The 22,546-nt window shown below is 38.0% G+C and overlaps 1 protein-coding gene across 5 annotated transcripts in view; it reads left to right on the plus strand.

Annotated features, from left to right (window-relative positions):
* Window positions 1–22,546, plus strand: part of EXOC6B (exocyst complex component 6B) — a 579,301-nt gene that overhangs the window by 419,777 nt on the left and 136,978 nt on the right. For all 5 annotated transcript variants that reach the window (XR_011425979.1, XR_011425980.1, XM_001492091.7 and 2 more), the window contains one exon: window positions 13,692–13,765. Coding sequence is in view for 3 of the 5 variants with exons in the window: in XM_001492091.7 (XP_001492141.2) it covers window positions 13,692–13,765 (74 nt within the window). In the remaining 2 variants the exon portion in view is untranslated. The remainder of the gene's footprint in view (window positions 1–13,691; window positions 13,766–22,546) is intronic.

Raw genomic sequence — 22,546 nt, forward strand, 5'->3', positions numbered from 1 at the left:
TTGTTATGCATCACTGTCAAGCCCTGCTATGGGCTTCCAGAGGTTGGCCAACACAGACAAAGTACTTTTTTCTGGTAGCAAGTGTTATCTTGGATTGTTTGTGGGGCATATTAGTGATGAGGGAGTCAAAGGACCTGCTACATGAAGGATCGTAATTCCCAGTTAAGCTTCCTTTTCTGTGGTGAACTCTTCTAATACCCTAAATTCTGTCTGGATGTTTGGTAAATGTGGTGCTTATCCCATCTGTAAATAAGAACAGTGTCGGATTGCTCTTTGAAATTATTTAGATTTTTTTCCTTGGTTTTATTTCAAGGGATATTTTGGGTGGTGGGGATAGTGGCTGGAGATTTAACTTAAACAGCTGGTAGTTTCCAAAGGGCTATTTTCTTGCCATGTGGTTTTGAAAAGGAGAGGACCAACTTTTTTTTTTAAGTATTGTTCCAAACTTGGTGCTCCTTCCCTCTTTCTCTACATTTTCTATTTTAGCTGTTTCAGGTTTCATTCCTTATTTTTTTCTCAACTTTGAGAACTTATACACTTTGGAAGATTCAGGGACCACGAAGATTAAGAAATGCCATTTCAAAGAAGAAAAAGTCAAAAATATATTGTCTTATTGCTTCTTTGCTGTCGGTTGACTCTGGTTCCAGACTTGGTAAAACAGGTTTTCTTATAGTTAAAGGGTATATTGTAGCGATTTCTTAATCTCCAAAGCCTTTTTACTGTTTCTTTATTGGAAACTTTAAAAACCAATTATTTTAAAATTTTCTTCAACCCTCATGATTTGCTTGAAAACACCCAGAAGCATTTTCACGGAGAAATGAGCCAGTAGAAACAACAGCTCATCTTAATCATTTCAGACCTTAGACCTTACTATAAGCTCCAGAGCAATATATGACCATGTCTTTCTGCTCTATCAACTAGCTACAACATCACCTGAAAATTATTTTATTTCTTTAACACTGCCACCTCGTTCCATCAAGCCACTTCTACCTCTCTTTTACTCACGTAGGCCAAAATCCTAATATTTGTAATAAGCCAAAATCTCCCAAGAATATCTGATATATTCACTGTTCTTGCGTGTCTCCAAGTGTTTGCACTGGGGCATCTTATCCATTTCGTATTTTCTTTGGCCCTCACTTCATTTCTTTGAGGCTGAGGCTGGTAAACTATTTTAATTGGGCCATTTTATAGGGTGTAAACCAGGAAATCATATTAAATACCATGTCTATTTAAAAATTATTTTAATTGTTAAAAATTGACAGACTTCTACTCAGGTCTGCAAGAAGTTCCCATAACATTCTAATCCATCATACTGCCTTTAGGTGGAACAATACCTTTTACATCTCAAAAAATTGATGAAAGTCCTAATTTTTATAAGACATTTTAAAAGAAAAAATTTCATGCCTTTTCATCATTACGTGCTCTAGCATTTCAGCATTTAACACATTCTGATTTGATCTCTACTGTTTTCATGAAACCATCTATCTAGTCTACTTTTAGCATGACAAATTTAAAAAATTTATCCTTTCTCTCTACTTCTGTTTTACCTATTTGTGTGTGTGTGTATGTGTGTGTGTACATGAGAGAGAGAGAGCGGGGGAGAGGGAAGCAAACCCAAAAGTCCCCTTAGCATTTGCAATTTCATATTTCTAAGATTGGAATTTGGAAAATGTGAGGAAAATATCATTGCCAACACTTCCCTTTAGAAAAGCTGATGTTTCCGGACACTGGTGGATCCATGTATAGAATTTTTTAAGTCTTGCCTATAATGTTCTGTAATCGTGGTTGATCTATATTTGACTTCTGTTTTCCACTCCATTCCTGGGAGGAGGAGGTATATGGTAGGGTCCCTGGAGGGGTAATGTACCCATGGATAGGTGAATTGAGGCCTGTGTCTTTGTTTTTGTCTGATCACTAGGTAGCTGTGAACTTGGATAACACACTTAATTTCTTTCAAAATCTTTTTACTCATTTGTTTTGTGTGAGTGGTTTGGCCTAAGATATCCAGTTGGACTACATGGCTAGGAATTAGCCATTCAAGTGGGATGAGGTGGGTTGGAAAGGGTATTCTGACAAAGGCTGGTATTTGTATAAATTCTTGGAGAAAATAAAGAACATGGCCTATTAGGGAACTAGAACTAGTTTGTTATGACTCGAAAATAGGCTGAAATGAACTGGGGTAGCCAAAAGGAAATAATGGAAATATAATCATTGTTACATCTTGAAAGACTTATAAGGAAGTATATACTTTATTCTAAGTACAAGGGAACTATTTATATGTTTCAAGCATGCGAGTGATGTGATCTTTATGCTTTAGAAAAGTCTCTGTGGCAAAAGTGTGAAAAAAACGAGAAGGGCAAGACTAGATAGAGAAACTAGTTAGGAGTACAGTTGCCAGATAGAAAACAGGATGTTCAGTTAAATTTGAATTTCAGGGGAAAAAATTGAGTTTCACATAAACAACAAATAATTTTTTAGTATAAGCATGTCCCAAATTCTGTATGCTACATGCAAATGTCAGATAATATAAGGACTGAAAAAGTGTTGCTTTGGTAAGAAGGAAACCAAAGCAGATTATAGGGAGAGTAGTTTTAGTGGAAGTAGGATGGTAGAAATCAGATTGCAGCGAGTTGAGGAATGAATGGAAAATAAAGAAGTTGAATCAGTGCCTGTAAACACTTCTTTCAGAAATTGATTTTGAAAGAGAAGAAAGAAGGGCTTGTTTATTTCACTGCTTCTGAGAATTTCAGTGGTTGTTTTTCTTTATGTTGCCATTGTTAAGCCTCATGATGTGGGACTGTCTAATTGCAAATAACACCACACATTTTATATAATGTAATCAAGAATAAAAGAAAAATAATTCTTACTTTATTTTCTTTGTAGGTATCAGTAAATTTTGCCTTTATTTCTTTCCCTTCTTTCTGTCATTCTCTGCCCTTCCTTTCTGAGTGATGTGCCTTTCTGGAGAAATTCAAGTCTTCTCTTGTTTTCACCAAACCCCAGCAGACTGCTTGAGGCTCCTGCCCTTTGACTCACTGGAATCTCTTTGTCAGCTGTTCGCCTTGTCAATGGATGGAAACAAGGTGTAGGGTAAGCGCCTGCCCAGGCAATTAACCAGGGAAAAGAGTGACGTTCTCTACTGGCCCCTAGAAAAGCATTTTTGAGGGCTTTTCAATAAGGATCATTTTAAAGACAGGAGTGCTTTGAATACTTGAGATGCTCGTATATCTCCTATACCTCCGAGCACTTAAGATATTTCTTTAAAAGCACCAGTTTATCATGGAAAGAAGTCACTTACAAACCTCAAGAAACAATTATTTTCATTTCCTTTTCCTCCAATTAACCTAAATTCTCTTTAAATACTGTCTCCCCCTCACTTAGCAGTGCCTGGGAGTTAAAATGCCTGATACTTCCTCTGGAGCTCCTGTTGTGTCTGAAGTCAATTCCTTGACCCCTTACCTAATAACTACTAGCTTAAGGTCTCTGGTTTCACTGGCAGAGATTTTCTTCTTCTCCTTATTTTGTTTTTGTTTATTTATTTGTTTTAGGGGAAAAAAAGAAAAGGGAAAACACACCCCAAACTGAACTCTTAGTGGCAAAGTTTATTTTCTCTAGGAAGATGGATCCTAAGTTTAGATCTTGACCTCTGAAAATAAATTCATTAGCCTGTGTAACTAGAATGGCAGATCAGTAGTTATGTTGATATTGATCTAATGCAAACATTTAACATGGATGTAGATCATTGTTTTAATATTTAACATTAAAATTCCATTATGGGGGAAAAAATTCCCAACTAATAATATGACAATTCTGTGAAGCAAAGAAACAAAGCTAGAAAATACAGAAAATGTTAACTTTCTCTGGGCAAGATATGCAGAGATTTTTACTTTGCCGTATTGAAAATGATCTCTAATAATGAAGATTTGTTTTTAATATCTTTAAATTTTTGATTCATTGAAGAAGTGACCATATAGGGAAAAAAATACATATTATTTTATTATATCCAATTCCAGTAATTTACACATTAATTATGGTAGGACATGTATGGCTATAACCTAGATATTACAATAGATCCAATATCAAGTTATATTGCACATGATCTGTATTGGACCTTTTGTTCCAACAGCAATTCTGACACCAGTTGAGTATCCCATAATTTAATCCAATTCTAGCACTAACTACCCAAAGTTAATGCAGACTCCACAAGTTAAGGGGTCAGTCTCACAAGACTGCCCCTCTTCAGATATCAGTCACAAGTCTCTGGTGCCCTCAAGCCACTCCCATATCTTCCTAGCTGACTACAGATTCGGGGGTCCCCACACCCCCCTTAGGTTCAGCCAAGTGGAAGAGATGCATAGGGCAGGATCCTGGGGAGGAGGGGGGCAGGACAGAGTTTCCATGTCTTTTTCTCATGAAATCCAGGTATGTGAACGTCCCAGCACATCAATGTGTTCATCAATCAGGAAGACACGCTGAACTTCAGTATCCAGAATTTTTATATAGGATTTCAATACATAGGCATGATCAATTAAATAACTGGCCACATGATTGAAATCAATCTCCAGCCCCTTTTCCCTCCCTAGGGATTGGGGATGGGGCTGAAAGTTCTAACCTTTTAATCATGGGCTTGGTCTTTCTGCCTTGTTCAGCACCTCCCTTAAAACTATCTAAGGGCCCACGGGAGTCACTTTGTTAGCATAAACTTAGGTATGGTCAAAAGGAGCTCATTATGAATAACAAAGACAGTCCTGTTGCTCAGGAACTTTCAAGAGTATTTGAAACTCTATGCCAAAGACCAGATATATTCTTTATTATATCACACTCCTCAAGAGTATATTTGATTCACTCCCATAGCTTTAAGCAAGTGAAGTATTATTACGTTTATTATACTGCAGAGACATCTGGCACTAAGAACTTACATGATTGGCCCAAAGTCACATAAGTAAATTCTAGAAAGGGTTGGAATCCCAGTTACCTTAGCTAATGATATGTCCATTTTCTGTAGATGTCAACTTAGACTATGAGATTCAGTTTTCCTAGAAAATTGTGAGGACTTCCATGAAATGTATACCAAAGAGACATTATCTACTCTCAGTTTGGAAAGAATTATATTGACTTTTTAGAAATCTAGCTCTTTTAACTTGGGAAACATCCGTGTGGGACCTGCTTTAATCATTTCTCTGACTTGCAGCATTTTTCAGTGTAGTGTGACGTACCTCCACCCTTTGCAAGAGTCCTCATAGTGAGTCTCAATACTTTTTTCTTGTAATGAGTCAGCATTTATTTTATATTGTCCACTTATAAACATCTTGCAGTTATAGATCAGGATTGTTACTGTCATCATTGGCTGGAGAAACTGAGAGGCAAAGAACTTTGTCCAGGAACTTAGATGCCAATCAACTACCATCATTTAAAAAATGTCTGCCCTGCTACTTTCCAGAAATTATTTGAGACCACTTTTAACAGGTTAAGTTGAGATAAGAAATAAAGAAAAACAAACAGATTAGATATAAGAAAGAGAAAATGGGATGAAGAGAAGAAAGATAAGAATACTAGCATAAGGATTAATAGAGAGGCAATATAAAAATTTACTGACAGGCATGGTGAACAGTATACAAAGTATATAGCTCTCTCAGAGGGTGGCATATTTGCTTCAATCCTAATTTCATAGCCCATGTAAAAATAGAATTCATATCCTATGAATTTGGGGAGTGCTCTTTCGTTATCATTTCAAAATCTGAAATCATTCTTTGCACATTTCATTTTAATTTATATTCACTACATTCAATATCATCTAAAGCTGTGCTGTCCAGTAATATAGTCACCAGCCACAAGTGGCTATTTGAGCATTTGAAATGCAGCTAGTCAGAAATGAGTTGTGCTATAAATGTAAAATACATACTGGATTTTGAAAAAAAATGTATGAATAATTTTTAAAATATTAATTTCTTGTTGAAATTAAAATATTTTAGATATATTGAGTCAAGATATATTATTATTAATATTAAAATTATTTTTTCTTGTTTCCTTTTTGAAGGTGTCTACTGGGAGTTCTAAAATTCCACATGTGGCTCGCATTTCTATTTGGACAGTGCTTTTCTAGAGAATTGATTTTCACTGTTATATTAAATGCCCTACAGAGTCCTTCTCAATGTAAAATTTCAGATAGCCATAGCTTTGTGTGTATGTTCATACAACAGACTAATCAGTGCTGAACAAACACATGGATAAAATTAAGTCCTTAAAAGCCTAGTAAAAATATCAAGGATATAAAGTTACTGCTTCAGAACACCAGCCTTTCTCATCTCTCAGGAAACCCACCCCTTTCATGGCAGGTCCTCAGCTTTCCCAGAGATTATGCATATAAGCGATGCTGATTGCTAATTGGGAGAGGCTTCTTTTGACTATAGTTCTAAAAGATCTATTATGAAATTGGCCCTTATTTTGCAAAATTGTGAAGCATTTGGGAACTTTGGAGAAAAATTATGACTTTACACAGATCTATATGTTTTTCTGATTTTATTGTTCCCTAAATAAATGGAAAAGAATATTTAATATGTATATAAAGGAACTCGCGAAGTGAATATTTGTTTTTAGACATTCTAGGTGGGGGATGCATATTGAAATAATAGAAGGACAGACTTAGAGGGATTAATTTCTACCTAGTTCACTGCCTTAACCATTTTGGCCTTAATTTTTTCATCTGCAAAAATCCTCAGTAGTTAGGGATGCTCCTTTCAGCTTTAGGATTCTAAGTTTTAGATGCAAGTCCTAGGGCATCTTTTGCTGTTTTGTTGGAATTCTTTTTCTGTGGAATACCAAAGGTGAGTGTAATGCTATATGGCATGACATTGTTTTGCCTGCCACTTGTTATGGTCTTGACTTTCCTTAACCCTTCTTTCTCTGCAGAGAATCACACAATGCAAAAGTCACTCTGTTTGACTTAGTGAATGCAGCCAAAGTATTCTTATGCATCATTTAGAATATTATTTCTTTAGACAAAGAACAGCACTTTAGTTCTGTGAAGGCACCCAGTGCTTCCTGGACTCCATGAAACCATAGGAACTTATATCATCTCCTTTTTTTTTTTTTTTTAAGGAAGATTAGCCCTGAGTTAACTGCTGCCAATCCTCCTCTTTTCACTGAGGAAGACTGGCCCTGAGCTAACATCCATGCCCATCTTCCTCTACTTTATACCTGGGACGCCTGCCACAGCATGGCTTGCCAAGCAGTACCATGTCCGCACCTGGGGTCCGAACCAGCGAACCCCGGGCCGCCAAGAAGCAGAACATGCAAACTTACCACTGCGCCACCGGGCCGGCCCAATCATCTCCTTCTTTTACATCTTGAACAGAATTGTTTTCTACTTTACTTTGCTAGATTCAACCAACTAATTTCATTGAACTGTTTATTGATTCTTCTTATATGTTAGGCAAGACGTAGAAATGAGCTTCCCCAATTTTCTAGGTTTATTCTTCATAAGACAGCTTCTGTCCCCAGGTGAATGTGTGCTGTCGTTGACACCAGTCGCTGCAAGTGCCTGGGCCCTCATTTCTTCTCAGTGGTACAGTATAAGGGACAGCCGATGGAGATTGATTGGCCTGTTTACTTAGCAGCAGCATGAAAGTTCCTTTATGCTTGTGGCTATTTCCTAGCTGATAGGGGATTAATTCCTTGTTAATTAAAAGGCCATGTCTAGCTGTCCTAGTTTTCAATTGTCTTTCAGAGCAAAAGGAGCTTGCAGAATTGAACTTGGAGAATTAAACTTTAAAAACAATTTATAAATCTGTTTGGAGTACCAGTTTGGCATTTGCTATCAGACTTTATCAGTTTTAATCAGATTTCTCTCGCAGAAACGTTGAGGATACGTTAGTTATCCTGTACTTTCCTCTGCCCTTCTTGAAGTGGGAGATGTAGTGAGTTATTTATTTGAAATATATAAAAGCAAAGAATAATTTATATCAGAGTTATACCCTGGATAATTAAAGGTGGCTATTTTTTAGGATCATGTATCCATACAAGCACACTTATACAAGTATAGTCGGTTGAATCTCCAAGGAGCTTTTCCCTCTCACCCACCCTCACCCTTTTCTGTCTCCTTAAAATCTCTCTCCATATTACTTACTTCATTATGTTCGGGCCCACCTTTCTCTGACCAGCAGGACCTTGAGTAGATTCCCTGTGGAGTCCATCAGCTCTTCTCTGTAATTAGCTTCGTGGAGCTGCTGTGCAGTGATGCAAGAAGGCTTTAGCTTCCCCAGAGCCGCGCTTCGCAGTCTAGCACACTCCTTATCTGTTGCTCCAGGGAGCCAGATACCAGGAAACCATTATGTTAATACAGCAACAGCAGCTCTTATTTTTTCAATCCCACAAAAACCACATGTGACCTGACATGATCTTAAGATATAAACAAGTACCCAACATACTTTTGGCCCCAGGGTGCTGAGTTTTCTTTCTCACCTGGCATTTTGGCCAAAGCAAACCTCTAATCCATTCAATGAGGGCTGGTAATGCTATATTGTCCATTGTCTGACCCAGAAGTTCCCTGGGAGCAATAGTGTACAACGTTAACTGTTTTGTATACTGCCTTTTCAGCTTCCTCTTATTTGAAGAAATTATGCTTTCCTCCAACAATTGCTATTTTACCTACTTGTCAGATATTGTACTAGCTTTTGTGAAATAAATTTTACCTTGTCGCTTATTTCCCTTTGAAAATTATTCTTGAGCAATGGACAATTTGCAAAGATTCAGAAGAATTAGTTTTATATTCTGTTTCCCACAACTTGCTTTTGATAACCTCCCAAATGTCCTGTCTAGATATACAGATTATAGACTAAGGCAGTCATTTTGACTTCTCAAAGCCCCTTCTAACTCTTGACTCTCCCTTTTTATTCTAATTAGGATTCTATACTTTTTATGAAATGTATATTTTGTTTTCTAAGGCCAAATGTGAATGTGCCAGATAATTTTAAAGCTTATTTAAAAAAATTTATTTCCTTTCTCCTCTAAGTAACAGTTAATTTTAAGATCAGCCTTCAAGAAGTCTAGAAAGCATTTTGGAAATAGTGGAATCCCTCGTTTTTCTCCTTTGGTAATTTCATTTCATATTATAGTGTGAAGATTGTTAGAGTGTAAACCTACAGATATTTTTGAGAAATTAATATTGTTTTTAAAAATGATTGCCATACCTCATAGATGTATGTATGAGAATGTGAGGGAATGTTGGATATTTGGTAAGTAAAGTAAATTTTTTTGGTGATTTTCTTTTCCCACTTGTATCTTCAATTAACAATATGCCTTCTTTACTGTAACTTTGTACACCTCCTTTTAATTTTTTTAATGAAAATATTTCCTTCATTAAAAGATGTTTCACATTTGCAAATTGGATCTTGGAGTCAGGTCTTGATACCAGCTTCAACTCTGAGAGTCCATACCACTATTGGACAAGGGCAGGGGAGAGCTGCTCGGGAGAACCAGGCTCTCTGAAGGATGGGTTGGTGCTGGTCAGGGCCTCGACTAACCTGAACAAGTTTTCTGAGAGGAAGCTTTCTTGCCAGCTTCTCTGGAAGCTTGACTCAGTTCCCAAGTAACATGAGATGGTCAAAGGTGGGATTTGGTTCTGTGTTAGATGGAGCAGGCACCTTGATATTCTTGCTGATAGAGAGGGCACACCACACAACTCCAGCCTCTGGAAACTTTTGTGCTGCCTTAGGCCGCTTAGAGACTGAGAACCTACTACAGATCTTGGAATCCAGAGAGAAGGCCAGAAAGAGACTTGTCCATTGTGCCTCATATATTCATTGGTTCCAGGTGGCCACTAGTGCATACATGTACTCCCTTTTATAGTGTCAAAAGAAGGAAGGCTTCTATTTGTGACTCTAAAGAGAAGCTTCTTGTGTGTACATATAATCAGTTTGTGTATGCATCAGCATGCTACAGCAGACTGGGGGCTTCTTGCCCCCTCCCATGTGAGTTTTCCTCCTCTCTTTCTGTCAAGCAGAATCTGGGAATTTGGTTGTGCAAATCAAATCCCAGTTGCCTGTAATGCTAAGTCTTGAACAAGTTTTATCCTTGTCACTAGAGAAAGTACTACTAAATTAGCACCACTAGGTAATTTTGGGGTGTTTGTATGTATGTTCTTCTGTTTCCTTTTCTCTGATTGTAAGTGGTCCATACTGATTTTAAAAGTTTATAAATATAAATAAGAATAAAACCCTCCTGTAATCTTCCTCTCTGTAACAGGTTCGGTTAACATTATGAAATGAATGCTTACAGTCCTGTTTTCTATGCATATTATATTTTATATAGTTGAAATCAGACTATATGTAAATTTTCTTTTTTTTTTGAATAGTCACATTTTCTTATGCTATTAACATTTTTCGTATAGCTAAAACATGGATTCTAGGAGAATAATCATGTTTTTAAGGGTGTATTGAGTCACAAAATTACAGGAGATCTATTTTAGGCATTTATTGAATTTTTAAAATAATACCAATGAAAATTACTGTGCTATAGCTAATATACTAGTATTAGTCATAGCAGCTTCCCTTAAGTGAAGAACTTAAATATTTGCCTATAAAAAATTTGCAGTGCTAACTCACTAACTCATCACTGAATGGTAGCTGAATTTCTTCTAAGGTTTTATCCTGGATGTAGAACAGTGTTTCTTAACATTTGTTTCGTCTCCAGCCCTCTGAGAATTCAGTGAAAGCTATGAAACTTCTTCCCAGAGAAATGCATATTCACACAAAAAACTAATTGTAATGATAATCAATTATGATATGCCAGGCACTCTGCCAACTGCTTTACGTCTGTTATTTCATTTAATCCTCATAGCAGTGCTGTAAGGAAGGCACTATTATCCTCATTTTTGAGATAAGGACATTGAAGCATTAGAGATTTGGTAATTTGCCCACACCCATAGAGCTAGTAAATGGGGTTCAGACTCTGATTTTTATGACCCCAAAGCCCATCCCCTCAATCTTGGTGTACCTAGTTTTAGAGAGCTTATAAATTTCCTAAAGCCTACTTATCAATACTCATGTTAAGGACACCTTACCTTTTGCAATCCAGAGATTTTCATTGGCAGTGAAGAGTATGTATGATTAATGCATCTTGCTGTTTTTGTAACTTATTTAATTAATATATAAATATTTGTTGAACATCTACTATTCTAAATACTTGTTAGATTCTGTGATATGGCCCTTATCCCTAAGAAGTTTACTATCTGCATGGGGAGACAAGAGTTATATACATAAAACAATGAGAAAAAGTACAAATATAAAGTTGAATATACAGTGATTAGACATTTCCATAAGCTATACAAGAAAATTAATCTCTTTACTTTGCCATACCTTGATGCAGTTGTCATTCTTTGATTCTTCAATTTATAAGGGGAAAATCAAACCTAAAAGGCCACCATGTCCTCTGGGAACCTGGAAGATTCACTGTGTCATAAAAATGAGGTCTATAAAGTGAGACTCTGAGAACTAAATATATATCACATCCAGATTCCTGAGTGGTTTCATCAGCATCATCTGTTAGCCCCAGGGAGCATGCCCAATAAGAAGATTGAAGAATGTGTAGCCAGCTCTCAAGCATTCAAACCATGGATCACAGGGTAATTCTGTTAAGTTGAACGTGTAGCGTAGCAGAACACCTTGGTAGTTGCTGCATTTTGACTCAAGTAGGGTTCCTGCTGACAGAGAGAACTTCAGTACTTCAGATGATGCAGCCTAGCCTTGAGTCATGCAGGAGCAATAATCTACTAACCTTAGAGGAAACGATCAGGCGTGGGAAGCTTATTTAAACTGACCACCTGACAATCAAGTCTGTCAAAAAGAGTGGCTGTGGCTATAATTCAAAGAACTGCTTTCTACAGGAGCATAGTATGGGAAAGTTGTACATCTGACTTGAGCAGCTGCTGTATACAAGGTTATCACAGATAATGGCTATTGTAAGATATGAAAGATGAATTATGTCAAGCGTTCTACTAACATGACCCTCATCAAGTATTTTTACAGTTTTCGAATTTTACTCTTTTAAAACTTTAATCATTTGAGCTTTACATATGATAGAAGTCATTTATAAATGGCATTAGAATTTTCGTTTCAAAGCATATGGAAACTTAGTGCTGCTAATCTTGCTATATAGTTTATCTCCTTCCATTTTTGAGTCATTTTTATTTGAAATGTCTAAAAAGAATATTTTGTATACAGTTGTGTAATAAATTTGTGCTGTATTTTAAAAAGTTTAATAAATTGTTTTAAATTTCGTTTCACATAATGTTTCCATAATCCCTGCAACTTCACTTATTAGCATTAATTTTTAAAGTGGGGCAAGGATGTTATGAAGACCTATTATGTCTAAGAAGCCCCTAGATGGAAAATATTTCTAAAGAACAGAAATTCCTATCATTGTTCACAAATCATCATTTGAATCTATCCAGCTACTAGTTTTTGGAAGTAGTTTTCTAGACATATATGCAAATATCTTGATGAATTTTATTTAATTTCGAAAGAAAAATATACCAACTCTTTATAATTTTTTAAATTCATTCCTAGAGAGAAATATAATTGAAAGGAAAACATTCCTTTTCATATTTGCATTGAGAAGAGACTCTAGTTGTTTTTGAGGTAAATAGATTGACGTTAAATGTCTATCACACTTTGGCTTCACAGAGAGAATTCAAGACATAGTAACTGTCCAACTTTTGAATTTGCTGTGTGTGTGTATAGGGGGCTTAAACAAGACCTTTGGATTTCATAATAAGCAGGGCTTAGGGACAATAAAACTTGACATTCTTAAGTGTTAGTAGTAATTGTCCCTATAGCCCTATGCAGTTGTCTTCTTGTTAATGATGTAGAAGCCAGAGTCATAAACTGAGTGTGTACCCAAGGCGCTACTGTAAATTGCAAATAACATTCATGTGGTCTCTTTGACCTAAGACTAAATTGGGATAGAGGAAAGAGAATAAAGAATTTTCGAGAAGTAGAAGTCAAGAACAAAGTTTACACTCGAAGGATGGACGTGTGCAAATGTTCTCTAAGTTTTTGCAGTGAGATTTATTTAGATGGACCTTTTCACGTCTGCCAATACTCCTTTGCTTAAGAGCCAAGCACTAGATTGGGGCAGCCTCTGCTGCTGGGGCGTGTGTTTGTTGGCAATAATGCACTCATGAGATAATACAAATAATCAGTGAGGGAATAATTAATGATGTGGCAGGGAATATTTTTTGATAAATGCTTGGGGAATGAGGTGACAGGCGTGAAATTAGAAAATTCCTTCAGCGATCTAAAATATAAATAGCTTTCGGAACTGAAAAGAGTTTCACAGCTGAAGATTTTATTGTGTTGAGAGGAAAAACTTTTTTCTCTCCCCCACTCCCTCCTCCTTTGCAAGTTGTTTGTCCATTCACAAAACAAATACTCTGAAGCCTAGCGCGGCTCATGGGAATAAATTTCAGGTCGAATTAGTACAGTTTCCTTGCTGTCAGGATGCTGGAATTAATGGTGTTTTGATGACACGAATTTTGAAGGGCAAACAAAGAAGCTGAAGGGAGAGAGACATGACTCCTTAGAAGCTTGGTCCTCCTCTCCCCCAGCCTCTCTTGTCTTCCCTGTCATCCGTCTGCCAATCTCCCTGTCCATGGTTAGTTAAAGGCGCTTTTTATCCTCCTTTCTTTCCCACAGAGTTTGCCAGATCCGGCCCGGTGCCTGGGTTCCAGGAGGACACGCTGCAGTTGGCCTTCATCGACTTGAGACAAGTAAGTCTTTGTGTTTTTGTTTTTTGTTTTTCTTTTAAGATGTGTGACTGAAGACCATCAGGTCTTAAGGAAAACGGGAGGGGTGGGGGATTGGCGTTGGCGATTCACACTGGAGACCTAAGGGTTTTTCCCTGTGTTTGAGGCTACCTCTTTTATTTAGCTATCTGGGATCCTTAGCTATGGTGGAGTTAAAGGTTTTGTGGGTAGAAGGGAAGGCAGGAGGTGGGAGGAGGGACCCAGAGAGTAGAGAGACTCAAGTGACCCTCAAGTGATGTGACCCGTTGTGCTATAGTTGGCTTCTGCAGACACAGCAAAAAGATAACTCAGCAAACCAATGCTAAGCAGGTGCACTGATGCAGAGACCGCCTGCCTGGAGAACTTTTGTTTGCAGATAATGAGGGCAGCACCATTTAAGGAAAATGAAATATTTTATATTCTAGATTGCTGGTTTGGTTTGTTGACTTTTTTCTGTTCCCTTAGTCTTCCCATCCCCTCCTTTGTAGAATGTGGTCAGCCGTGAGTGACTAAGTCATTTAAGAAGATGATTAGCAAAGACCCTGACCAGTCATGCTAACCTGACAGGTAACCCTATTTAGCGTGATGAAAGCTGGTCTTAGGCACCTGAGCTTTGCAAGCCCATAAGACAGAAAGAGTCATTCTCTCGGGCAGTTGCTTGCAGATTGAAATGGGTGGGTTGGTAGGCCTTGGTGGTTTGGGTATAGAGGAGCAGGATGGGTGGGGGCCGAAAGACCGAGAGAGTTAACTGGGCTCTGTCATCTCTTCACTCTGAAGATGGATGGGGTTGGATAGAAAGTGTGAATGAAGTTAGAATCAATGACTGATGCTTCTCTCCTATTAAAACAATCTTTTTTTTTTGTCTGTTTTAAAAAAGGGGCTGGCTTTGTTTCTCCTGCCATAATGATGCAGTGCCTCTTGTTTTCAGAGCTGACATAGTTTGCATTCTGAAAACTTTTAGATGCCCAGGGTATTTCTTAAAGCTGTAGGACCCCTTGTATCGGTAGTCTCCTTACCACTGTGACTTGATTCATGCTGGAACAGCTTTTAACCCGTAATGGATGGCCTGAGCTACTCCTGAATCCTTGTGGATGGGTAGTGTAATCTGTCATCTGATGACAATTCTGGAAAGCCCTGTTAAGCAGAAAACAGAAAATTGTGTCTCTTTAGACCCGCCAAAGTTTGAGGATTCAGGCCGCGTCCCAGAAACGTGTGTCAACTTAATATTTGGGACCGGGGGTGGCGGGGGGGTGGGGGGTGGGGGGGGGCGCGGTTCTCTTACGCATAAAGGCTTTCCCAGCATGGTCACAAATGAAGCTGAGTATCACTTAAGACCTTCCACCTGTGGATTCAGCAGCTCAACCGAGGCATTCAGGTTTTAACCCCTTGGCTGATATAAGACTGAAAGATTAGGGTTTTGCTTTAGGGTTTTGTAGAGTGGTATCTCTTGGACTTTACCCCTGCATTTCTTCTCAGAAACTTCTGAGTCAATTGGCTTTTCTTGGAAAGCAGAAATTGAATTTCATTGGAGAAACACATCCAAGGAAGAACATTTCCCTTCTCACTATTCATGAGAAGGAAGTGTAGTCATTCTCTCTAGTTTGTGGTTTTGGTCCCTATGGAAAGCAACTAGTGTTCACAGAAAATGTTAACTAAGGGAGTAAGTTAGAAAACACAGCCAAAATAAGGTGGATCTGAGCCGGGGATGAATGCTCAAGTACTTGTGAGCTCTCAGAGAGCACTGTTGTTTATGCTCAAGTTCCTATTTTCTATTACATTTCTGTTCTTGGAATTCCTTTTATGATGTTTTAGCAGTAGAAACCCAAACTCCAAAATTTTACTAATAATGAAAGAGTATGCCTCTTCCTATTGAATCTATCTCCTAATTTCTATTTATGTCTGTCTCTATTAAAGCAGCTTAAATTTTCCTAACCTAAATCGTTTGAAAAACTTTTCTAGCTCTCAGGCTGTGGCTCATTTTTACCAGGGCTCAGGTAGGTTTGAGTTATTGCAAGAAAAATGATCTTTCCACATCCTATGCTGAAAATATTTCTCTCCTTGCAGTTCCTCTTAGTCATTCTCATAACTTATTTAAAGTGAGCATCTTTTTAAAAGGAGACGTCTTCTGAACTATGGAGATGTTCAAACTACGAATAGGAAATCCAGGAGTGTATTTGCAAAGGAGATATCTTGACCTCAAATGAGGTGTGATTAAGTCCTTGAATATGTGTCCTTTTGCATGTACTCTTTGGAATCCTAAAATAGAGTTATGGGATTTTGGGGTTGGGGGCTAATCTTTAAAATCATGTAGTATAACCTTTGCTTGATACTTGAAACCCTGTATAACACCCCAGACTGTGCTTGAATATCCTCCTTGAAGAGAACTAACTGCTCCAAAGCAGCAAGGTCCACTTTAGGACAATCTGATTATTAGAAAAATAGTTCTCAACTTGGCTAAAATCTGTCTCCCTTACCTTTGACCCTTTGACTCTTTATATTTTTATGAACACATCCCCAATTTGGGGGACGGGCTTTCTATGCTGATTTATTGAGCTTCCTGTCTGCTAGTAATCGAGTCTTCTTTACATGTATCCTTATTACCCATTCCTCATCCAGTCTTTACAGGGTTGATTTTATGGACCAAAATTGGAAACTTTACATTTGGTCTACATTTTTCTTTTAGACGTATTATTAACGACACAGATTTTTATTCTAGCCTGTCTAAACCTTTTTAGATCCTGATTCAGTTGTCCAGCTTATTAACTGATTCAACCGTTATTCCCTTTATAAGTCAAAGCTAACAGTATTAAATAAGAATGGCATAAGTTAAAGAAAGAAGTTAAAGTTAAGGCAAGTTATAGGATGCACATGCATGCAAGAGAGGGATCTGTCCCCAGTGCAGTGCAGCAAGGATATTCTTTTACTGTCATTGAGTGTATTTGTCTCATTAGTTTATGAGTATATTCATTCCGATCATGCTTTCATGTTCTCTTGCTTTAGAGTCTTTCAGACACTATCAATTGAATGATAATTTTTAAAATATTCAAAACATGGAATATTTGATGAAATCATCTCTGTTTAGACTGTAACAGCAGAGTGTCATTTAAAAGCTATAAAATTTCATTAGGAAGCAAATTACATGTAGATAGCAAAACTATTCATCCTTTCTCACCTGTCCTGTCTAGTCTCAATTTCCTACTTCTTAAGGAAAAGAGTGAAATGACATTTTGAATATACAAGCTTTCATGATATTTTACATTTGTATAGCACTTCAAAGTTAAAGTGCGTTTACATACATCTCTCATTTGTCATATTTCTGGGTTCAGAAAACCTGCTGTTAATGATAATGTGAATGAGACAGTACAAATCAAAATCTCCTCTTTTGCCACTTTATACTTTCTAAATTTCCAAGTTGACAAAAGTAGGATTGCAACACAACTTCACATTCATATATCCAAAATAAGTGTAATTTTCTATCAAAATCCAAATTTGAGTTAATGCTAAGTCTTGAGAAGGGCAACTTAAGGGATCACTTATCAACTATTTTGGAGTGGCATGTACACTCCAAGTACTAATAATTGCTGGCTTTTAATGGTTCATAATTGGGAATAACACTATAGGGCCAGTAGTAGATTCTCAGTAGTTATTTGATTCTTTAACAGTAGTATGGTTTGCATTTTTCTTCTGTTGTTAAATATTAAGTAGATAATGCTGATGAACACCAGAATTTGAACTTCAGTTGGTTTTTATTTCAGTTTATTTTATCAAACTCTGAGTGCCTACTATTTACAAAGCACAACCTAAGTGCTATGGGGGTACACAAATAAATATAATATAGCCTCTGTCCTCCAGGAGCAAAGAGGTGATCAGCAAATACTTGATTCTAATACAAGGCACACTGTGATGAGTTTTACACTGGAAGGGTGAAGCCATTGTGTATGTTTCAGTTATTTCAGCAGCTTTTGCTGCATAATAAATCACCCCAAAATGTATTGTCTTAAAACAAGAACCATTTATTTAGCTCAGGTTTTTACAGATTGGCAGTTTAGGATAGGTTCAGTGAGCTTAGTCATACGTTGAAGTCAGCTGCCGGATTGGCTAGGGAGTGCCTGGTTTAGGATGCCTTAGTTGGGTCGACTCTTCTCTGTTCCACATGATCTCCCAGCCATCAGTAGCCTAACTCAGGCTTATTCACACAGCATCTTGGCAAGGTTCCAAGAGAGCAAGAGGAGAAATGTGCGGACCCCTTGAGGCCTACGCTTGGAACTAGCAAACCATCATTTCCACCACATTCTGTTGGCTAGAGCTGGTCACAAGGCCAGCCCTAATTCAAGGAATGGGGACATACATTCCAGCTGATAGTCTAGTTGCAATATAAGACTATTATATTAATGATGCAAAATAAACAATGCAAATCAGGAGTAAGATTGTATCTGTCTCCCATCCAAGTACTAACCAGGCCTGACCCTGCTTAGCTTCCGAGATCAGACGATCGGGCGCGTTCAGGGTGGTATGGCCGTAGGAAGTAAGATTGTATCTGTAAGTGCAAAGTGGAAAGATCTTTGTGGACCTAAGTAGTTGTAAATATTTTATGAAAAAGGTGGACAGTTAAACTGAAAGAAAATTAGGCATTGATGAGGGAAGAAGCTATTTCAAGCACAGAAAATAAAAAATAATTTTCGTTTTGTTTACAAATGTATGTGTGTTGATATAACTAGTCTCTAGACTATCTTTCCTCCTTTAAATATTAGGCTAATCTCTTTAAATCCCCATTTCTTTATTTCTCTTTATTCCTTAATTTTACTGTTCAGCTTCCTTGTGGAACTCTTTTTTTTATAGCCTATATTTCTCCTCATCAAATGCTGCTTATTGTGGGCTACTCTGAAACATTTCACGTTTCTGTTATTCACATTTATTATGAGGGAATCTTAACTTCCTCAAATAATTATTTACATTATTTGTTTAATTTATGGCAGTTCACCTTACGTATTGTGTAACAGAAAAAGGTTTCAGTGTGTTCTTTTCTTTAGTAACATCACATTATTTTCTATTCCTTGGCCACAGCTGTTATTTACTTGCCATATATGTAGGTTTTCATAAAGCTGAATGAACTAAGTTGTGACATTGCATCAGATCTCCTGAATGGCGCTTGTTGGCAACGAGTCTTATACAGCAAAGCCATCCCAAGATATCTATGGCTTTTTTTAGATTGAGCTGGTGACATTCCCTCTAGGCCAGTTATTCCCCAATTTCTAAACCTTCAGTCTAAAGTAAACACAGTGCATTTCCATTGCAGGCATTTACTTGCCTTGAAAACAACTGTAGGACCTAAGAGAAATACTTGTGTATTTCTTTGGAGATGTTGAACAAATTGTGATGCTATTCCTGTTGGAAGTATATAGGCCAAATCAGTACCATCACTTAGTTAACATCAGGGAAGAAACCTGAGAAAAACTCAAGAACCAAATTGTGTAGAACTGCTCCTCCTATTTCCCATCCTTTCTTGATCCTATTCAATAAAATTTTAGGTTTTGCATCAAATTGCCTTCCCTTTTTTGCCCTGCTCCCAAGTCTGATGAACAACATTCCCACTAAGAGGAACATTCTTGCTTTGCTTGACTGCTGTTGGCTCACGTGGAAAAATCTTAACTTTGCTTAATAATCACTTATATTTTAGCTTCAATAGAACACTCATTTATATTAAACACTAATTTTGTGTGATATAGCACGTAACAAAATGATATGTAGTTGATAGGGTGTAACCAGTCTAAACAACCCCTAACCGGGAGACTACATAGGAGGCGGGTGGGTAGGGCAGGCCCGCATCTTAAGAGGCCTCAGCTGTCAGTCTTCATCACAACCCTTGAATTGTATTTAACAGGAAGAGAGGGTATGTCCTACATGTACTTCTTAATACTGGTCCCTAACCTGCTGGAATGTAATTTGGGGTTTTTTTGCAGGGGGAGGGTGGCCTGTAGTTTTCCCAGGTATTTACTGAGCAGTTGTCAACAAGTTTTGGTGCAGAAGACGTGAGGTGTGGGGTTAGGTAGTAGGAGAAAGATTTTATGAAAGGATATTCTTGGAGGAAAATAGAGAGAGTGGTTTGTGAACCCTCTAGTAGTGACGTGTATGGATTGGTAATGTCAGTAGAAATATTCTCCAAGTGCTCAACTGAAATATTTGTTGACTTTCAGATTGTGAATGATTTTGAATAACATCTTGTAAAATGGAGTCATCTGCACCAGAGTCAGAAATCAAACAGTTTGATAACTCATGAAACTGGAAGATGTCATTGCTATGACTAGTATGGATGGTGGGGTTGGAAGGAATGGTTTAAGCCATAAAGCACGTTATCTTGGAAAAGAATATCTGCACCACCGATGTGGTAGCATGTCTATGTGGGTAGCATGTAGATGCTGAGTAGGTGTCATTTGAGAAGTGAAATCCAGAGTCGTCAAAGGCATTTAGTGATTAGAAGAGGATGGAGTAACATGTGAGACCACCTGCACAGATCTCTGTGAGTACAGAGCCGCTAAAAGTTCTGAAGACCATAGTCCATGTCTTAACTTAGGCACAGCGTGCGATTGGATATAAAGACCTCTCTCATCAGAGATTACTCATTCAGCAGTGTGCCTAGCACTGTTATAGTGGGTATAGTGGTAGAGTGGGCATAGTACAGGGAATAAAACATGGTCCCTGCCTTCGTGGAGGTTATATTTCTTGTGTAATTTGCCCAGGCTTGTAAAACAGCCCATTTTAATATTCTTCTCTTCCCAAACTCTCTTCAGGTGGCCCTGGTGCTTCAAGGGGATGCTACTTTGTCTAGATTTTGATTTTTTTTTTTTTTTTTTTTTGTATTCGTGCTGTGTTGGTCAGTTTTAGGAGCAGCTGCAGAGTTTTCTGGCAAGATCCTCAGGACAAGGCCAAGTCTGCTGTACACTGATACACAGACTTTCAGAAAATAACTTTTAGCTATGGTTTGGCAGCCTGGCATAAATAAGATGGTCAACTTGAAACACTTCAAAAGGTAGTCTTTTGGTTTTTGAAAGCAGGGTTTTCTGTTTGTATTGACAAAATTGTTTGGCCCAAATTTTTTTAACAGATACCTGTAATCTTCAGAGTGATCCCTTTAAACCCAAAAGAAGCTCTGACAGCAAATAATTCCTGTTCCTGAGAAGGGGAGAGCTAACACCTTTGGTTCTGGTTCTGTAAAAAATACAAATAGGAACACTTCTGAGAATAGACTGCACTGAGCTAGACCTTTGAGCCAAGGCTAGATCAGCATATACAAGGATGGGGCACAGATGAATAAGGTCTCCAGCTATTGGGATAATGCTGCAGCCTCTTGCAAACCAGATATATCTCTTAACCTGCTTGGGACATTAGTAGTAACTACAGACATCATGGAAAATTTATAGAAGGAATCGCCAGTAATATGTAACACATTCTGGGATTTGCTGAATGTCCTTGGTTGGTTGGAGGAGAATCTGTTCTAGAACTGCTAAGACTTTGTCTCACCTCATACCAGCCTGTTTACTGGGGAGGAGGTGAGCTCAGAAATTTTGTTTCAGGGCTTTTTTTGATTTAACACAGAATCCACTTTTTCCAGACCAGGATCTCATGAAATAATGTCCAAGCAGAGTACAACTCTTTGGTATAGAAAATCATCTAAGGTGTCATTTAAGCGCTGGGGAAAGACCTAGGGCCAAATAACATCATAGTGTATTAGGAAGGCCTTTTTCTATTCATTATCCTCTCACTATAGAAATCATTTTAGCAACTCAGAGGTCTAATTTCTTCAAGTCTCGTTGAGTTGTTTCAGGAGGTTGGGAATCAGAGGAAGGGGAACAAGCATTAGTAGTGGATGCTAACCACATTGAGAACGTGGTAGTCTTAAGAGAGGTAAGCTCCTCATTGGTGTTTTAAAGTAAAGAACAGTTAGGGTCTTTGAAGGGAAAGTGGGAGATCTGATGAACTTCACCATGTATTTTCCAGGGGCTTTGCTTTTCCTCAGAAAGGAAGGACACCTACTGAACAGGAATGTAGGCGACAGACACGTGGTTCTTTACACAGTTGTGTTTGGGAGAGACCTAGCTCCTGAGCCTCTTTGAGGGACCTCTGCTTTAGACAGTTTCTATGTCTGGAAATAGTACTCATAAATGACAGGCTCTGTGGACCCTGTCAGTGTCTTTAAACTGGATTAGTGGTGGATATGTGGAGGCAAGCAGTGGGTGAAGAACCTTCAGTTAGGAGCAGTTGTGGACAATCTTTTGGGTAGCAAGAGACCAAACACCAGGCTTTTAATATATATTCCCATGAATATTACATTGGGTTTGGTCTTTGACTCATGAGCCTCCCAGGCTAACATTGTTCATTGTCACTGTCAATCCATATTGGCACAGTCTTGAGTTAGATGGGAAGTCTAATCTAAAGCTTAATCACCAGAGTTGTCCAGCACTTCCTGCTTTGACCCAGAGGCAGAGCCCTGCCACTAACAGGTTCCACTAGAGTATAGAGCAGCCTTTCCAGTAGATGTTAGAAGAGCCTTTTTCAGAAGAATGATTCTGGTCTTGACAACCCTCTTTTCCTCTAATAGAAGAACTGTAACTTTTAATGTGGGCAGGGAGCCAGCATCATTCCAGGTAGCTTCATAGCAAAGTCTGTGAGTTCAGAGGCTAGAGTTTCATTCCATTTCATCAGCTCTTGTCTGAAGAGCTGATAAGTACGGCACAGTAAGCCACCTGGCAATTTCTACCTTAGCTCATA

This window comes from Equus caballus, chromosome 15, assembly GCF_041296265.1.
Source record: "Equus caballus isolate H_3958 breed thoroughbred chromosome 15, TB-T2T, whole genome shotgun sequence".
Classification (NCBI taxonomy): Eukaryota; Metazoa; Chordata; class Mammalia; order Perissodactyla; family Equidae; genus Equus; species Equus caballus.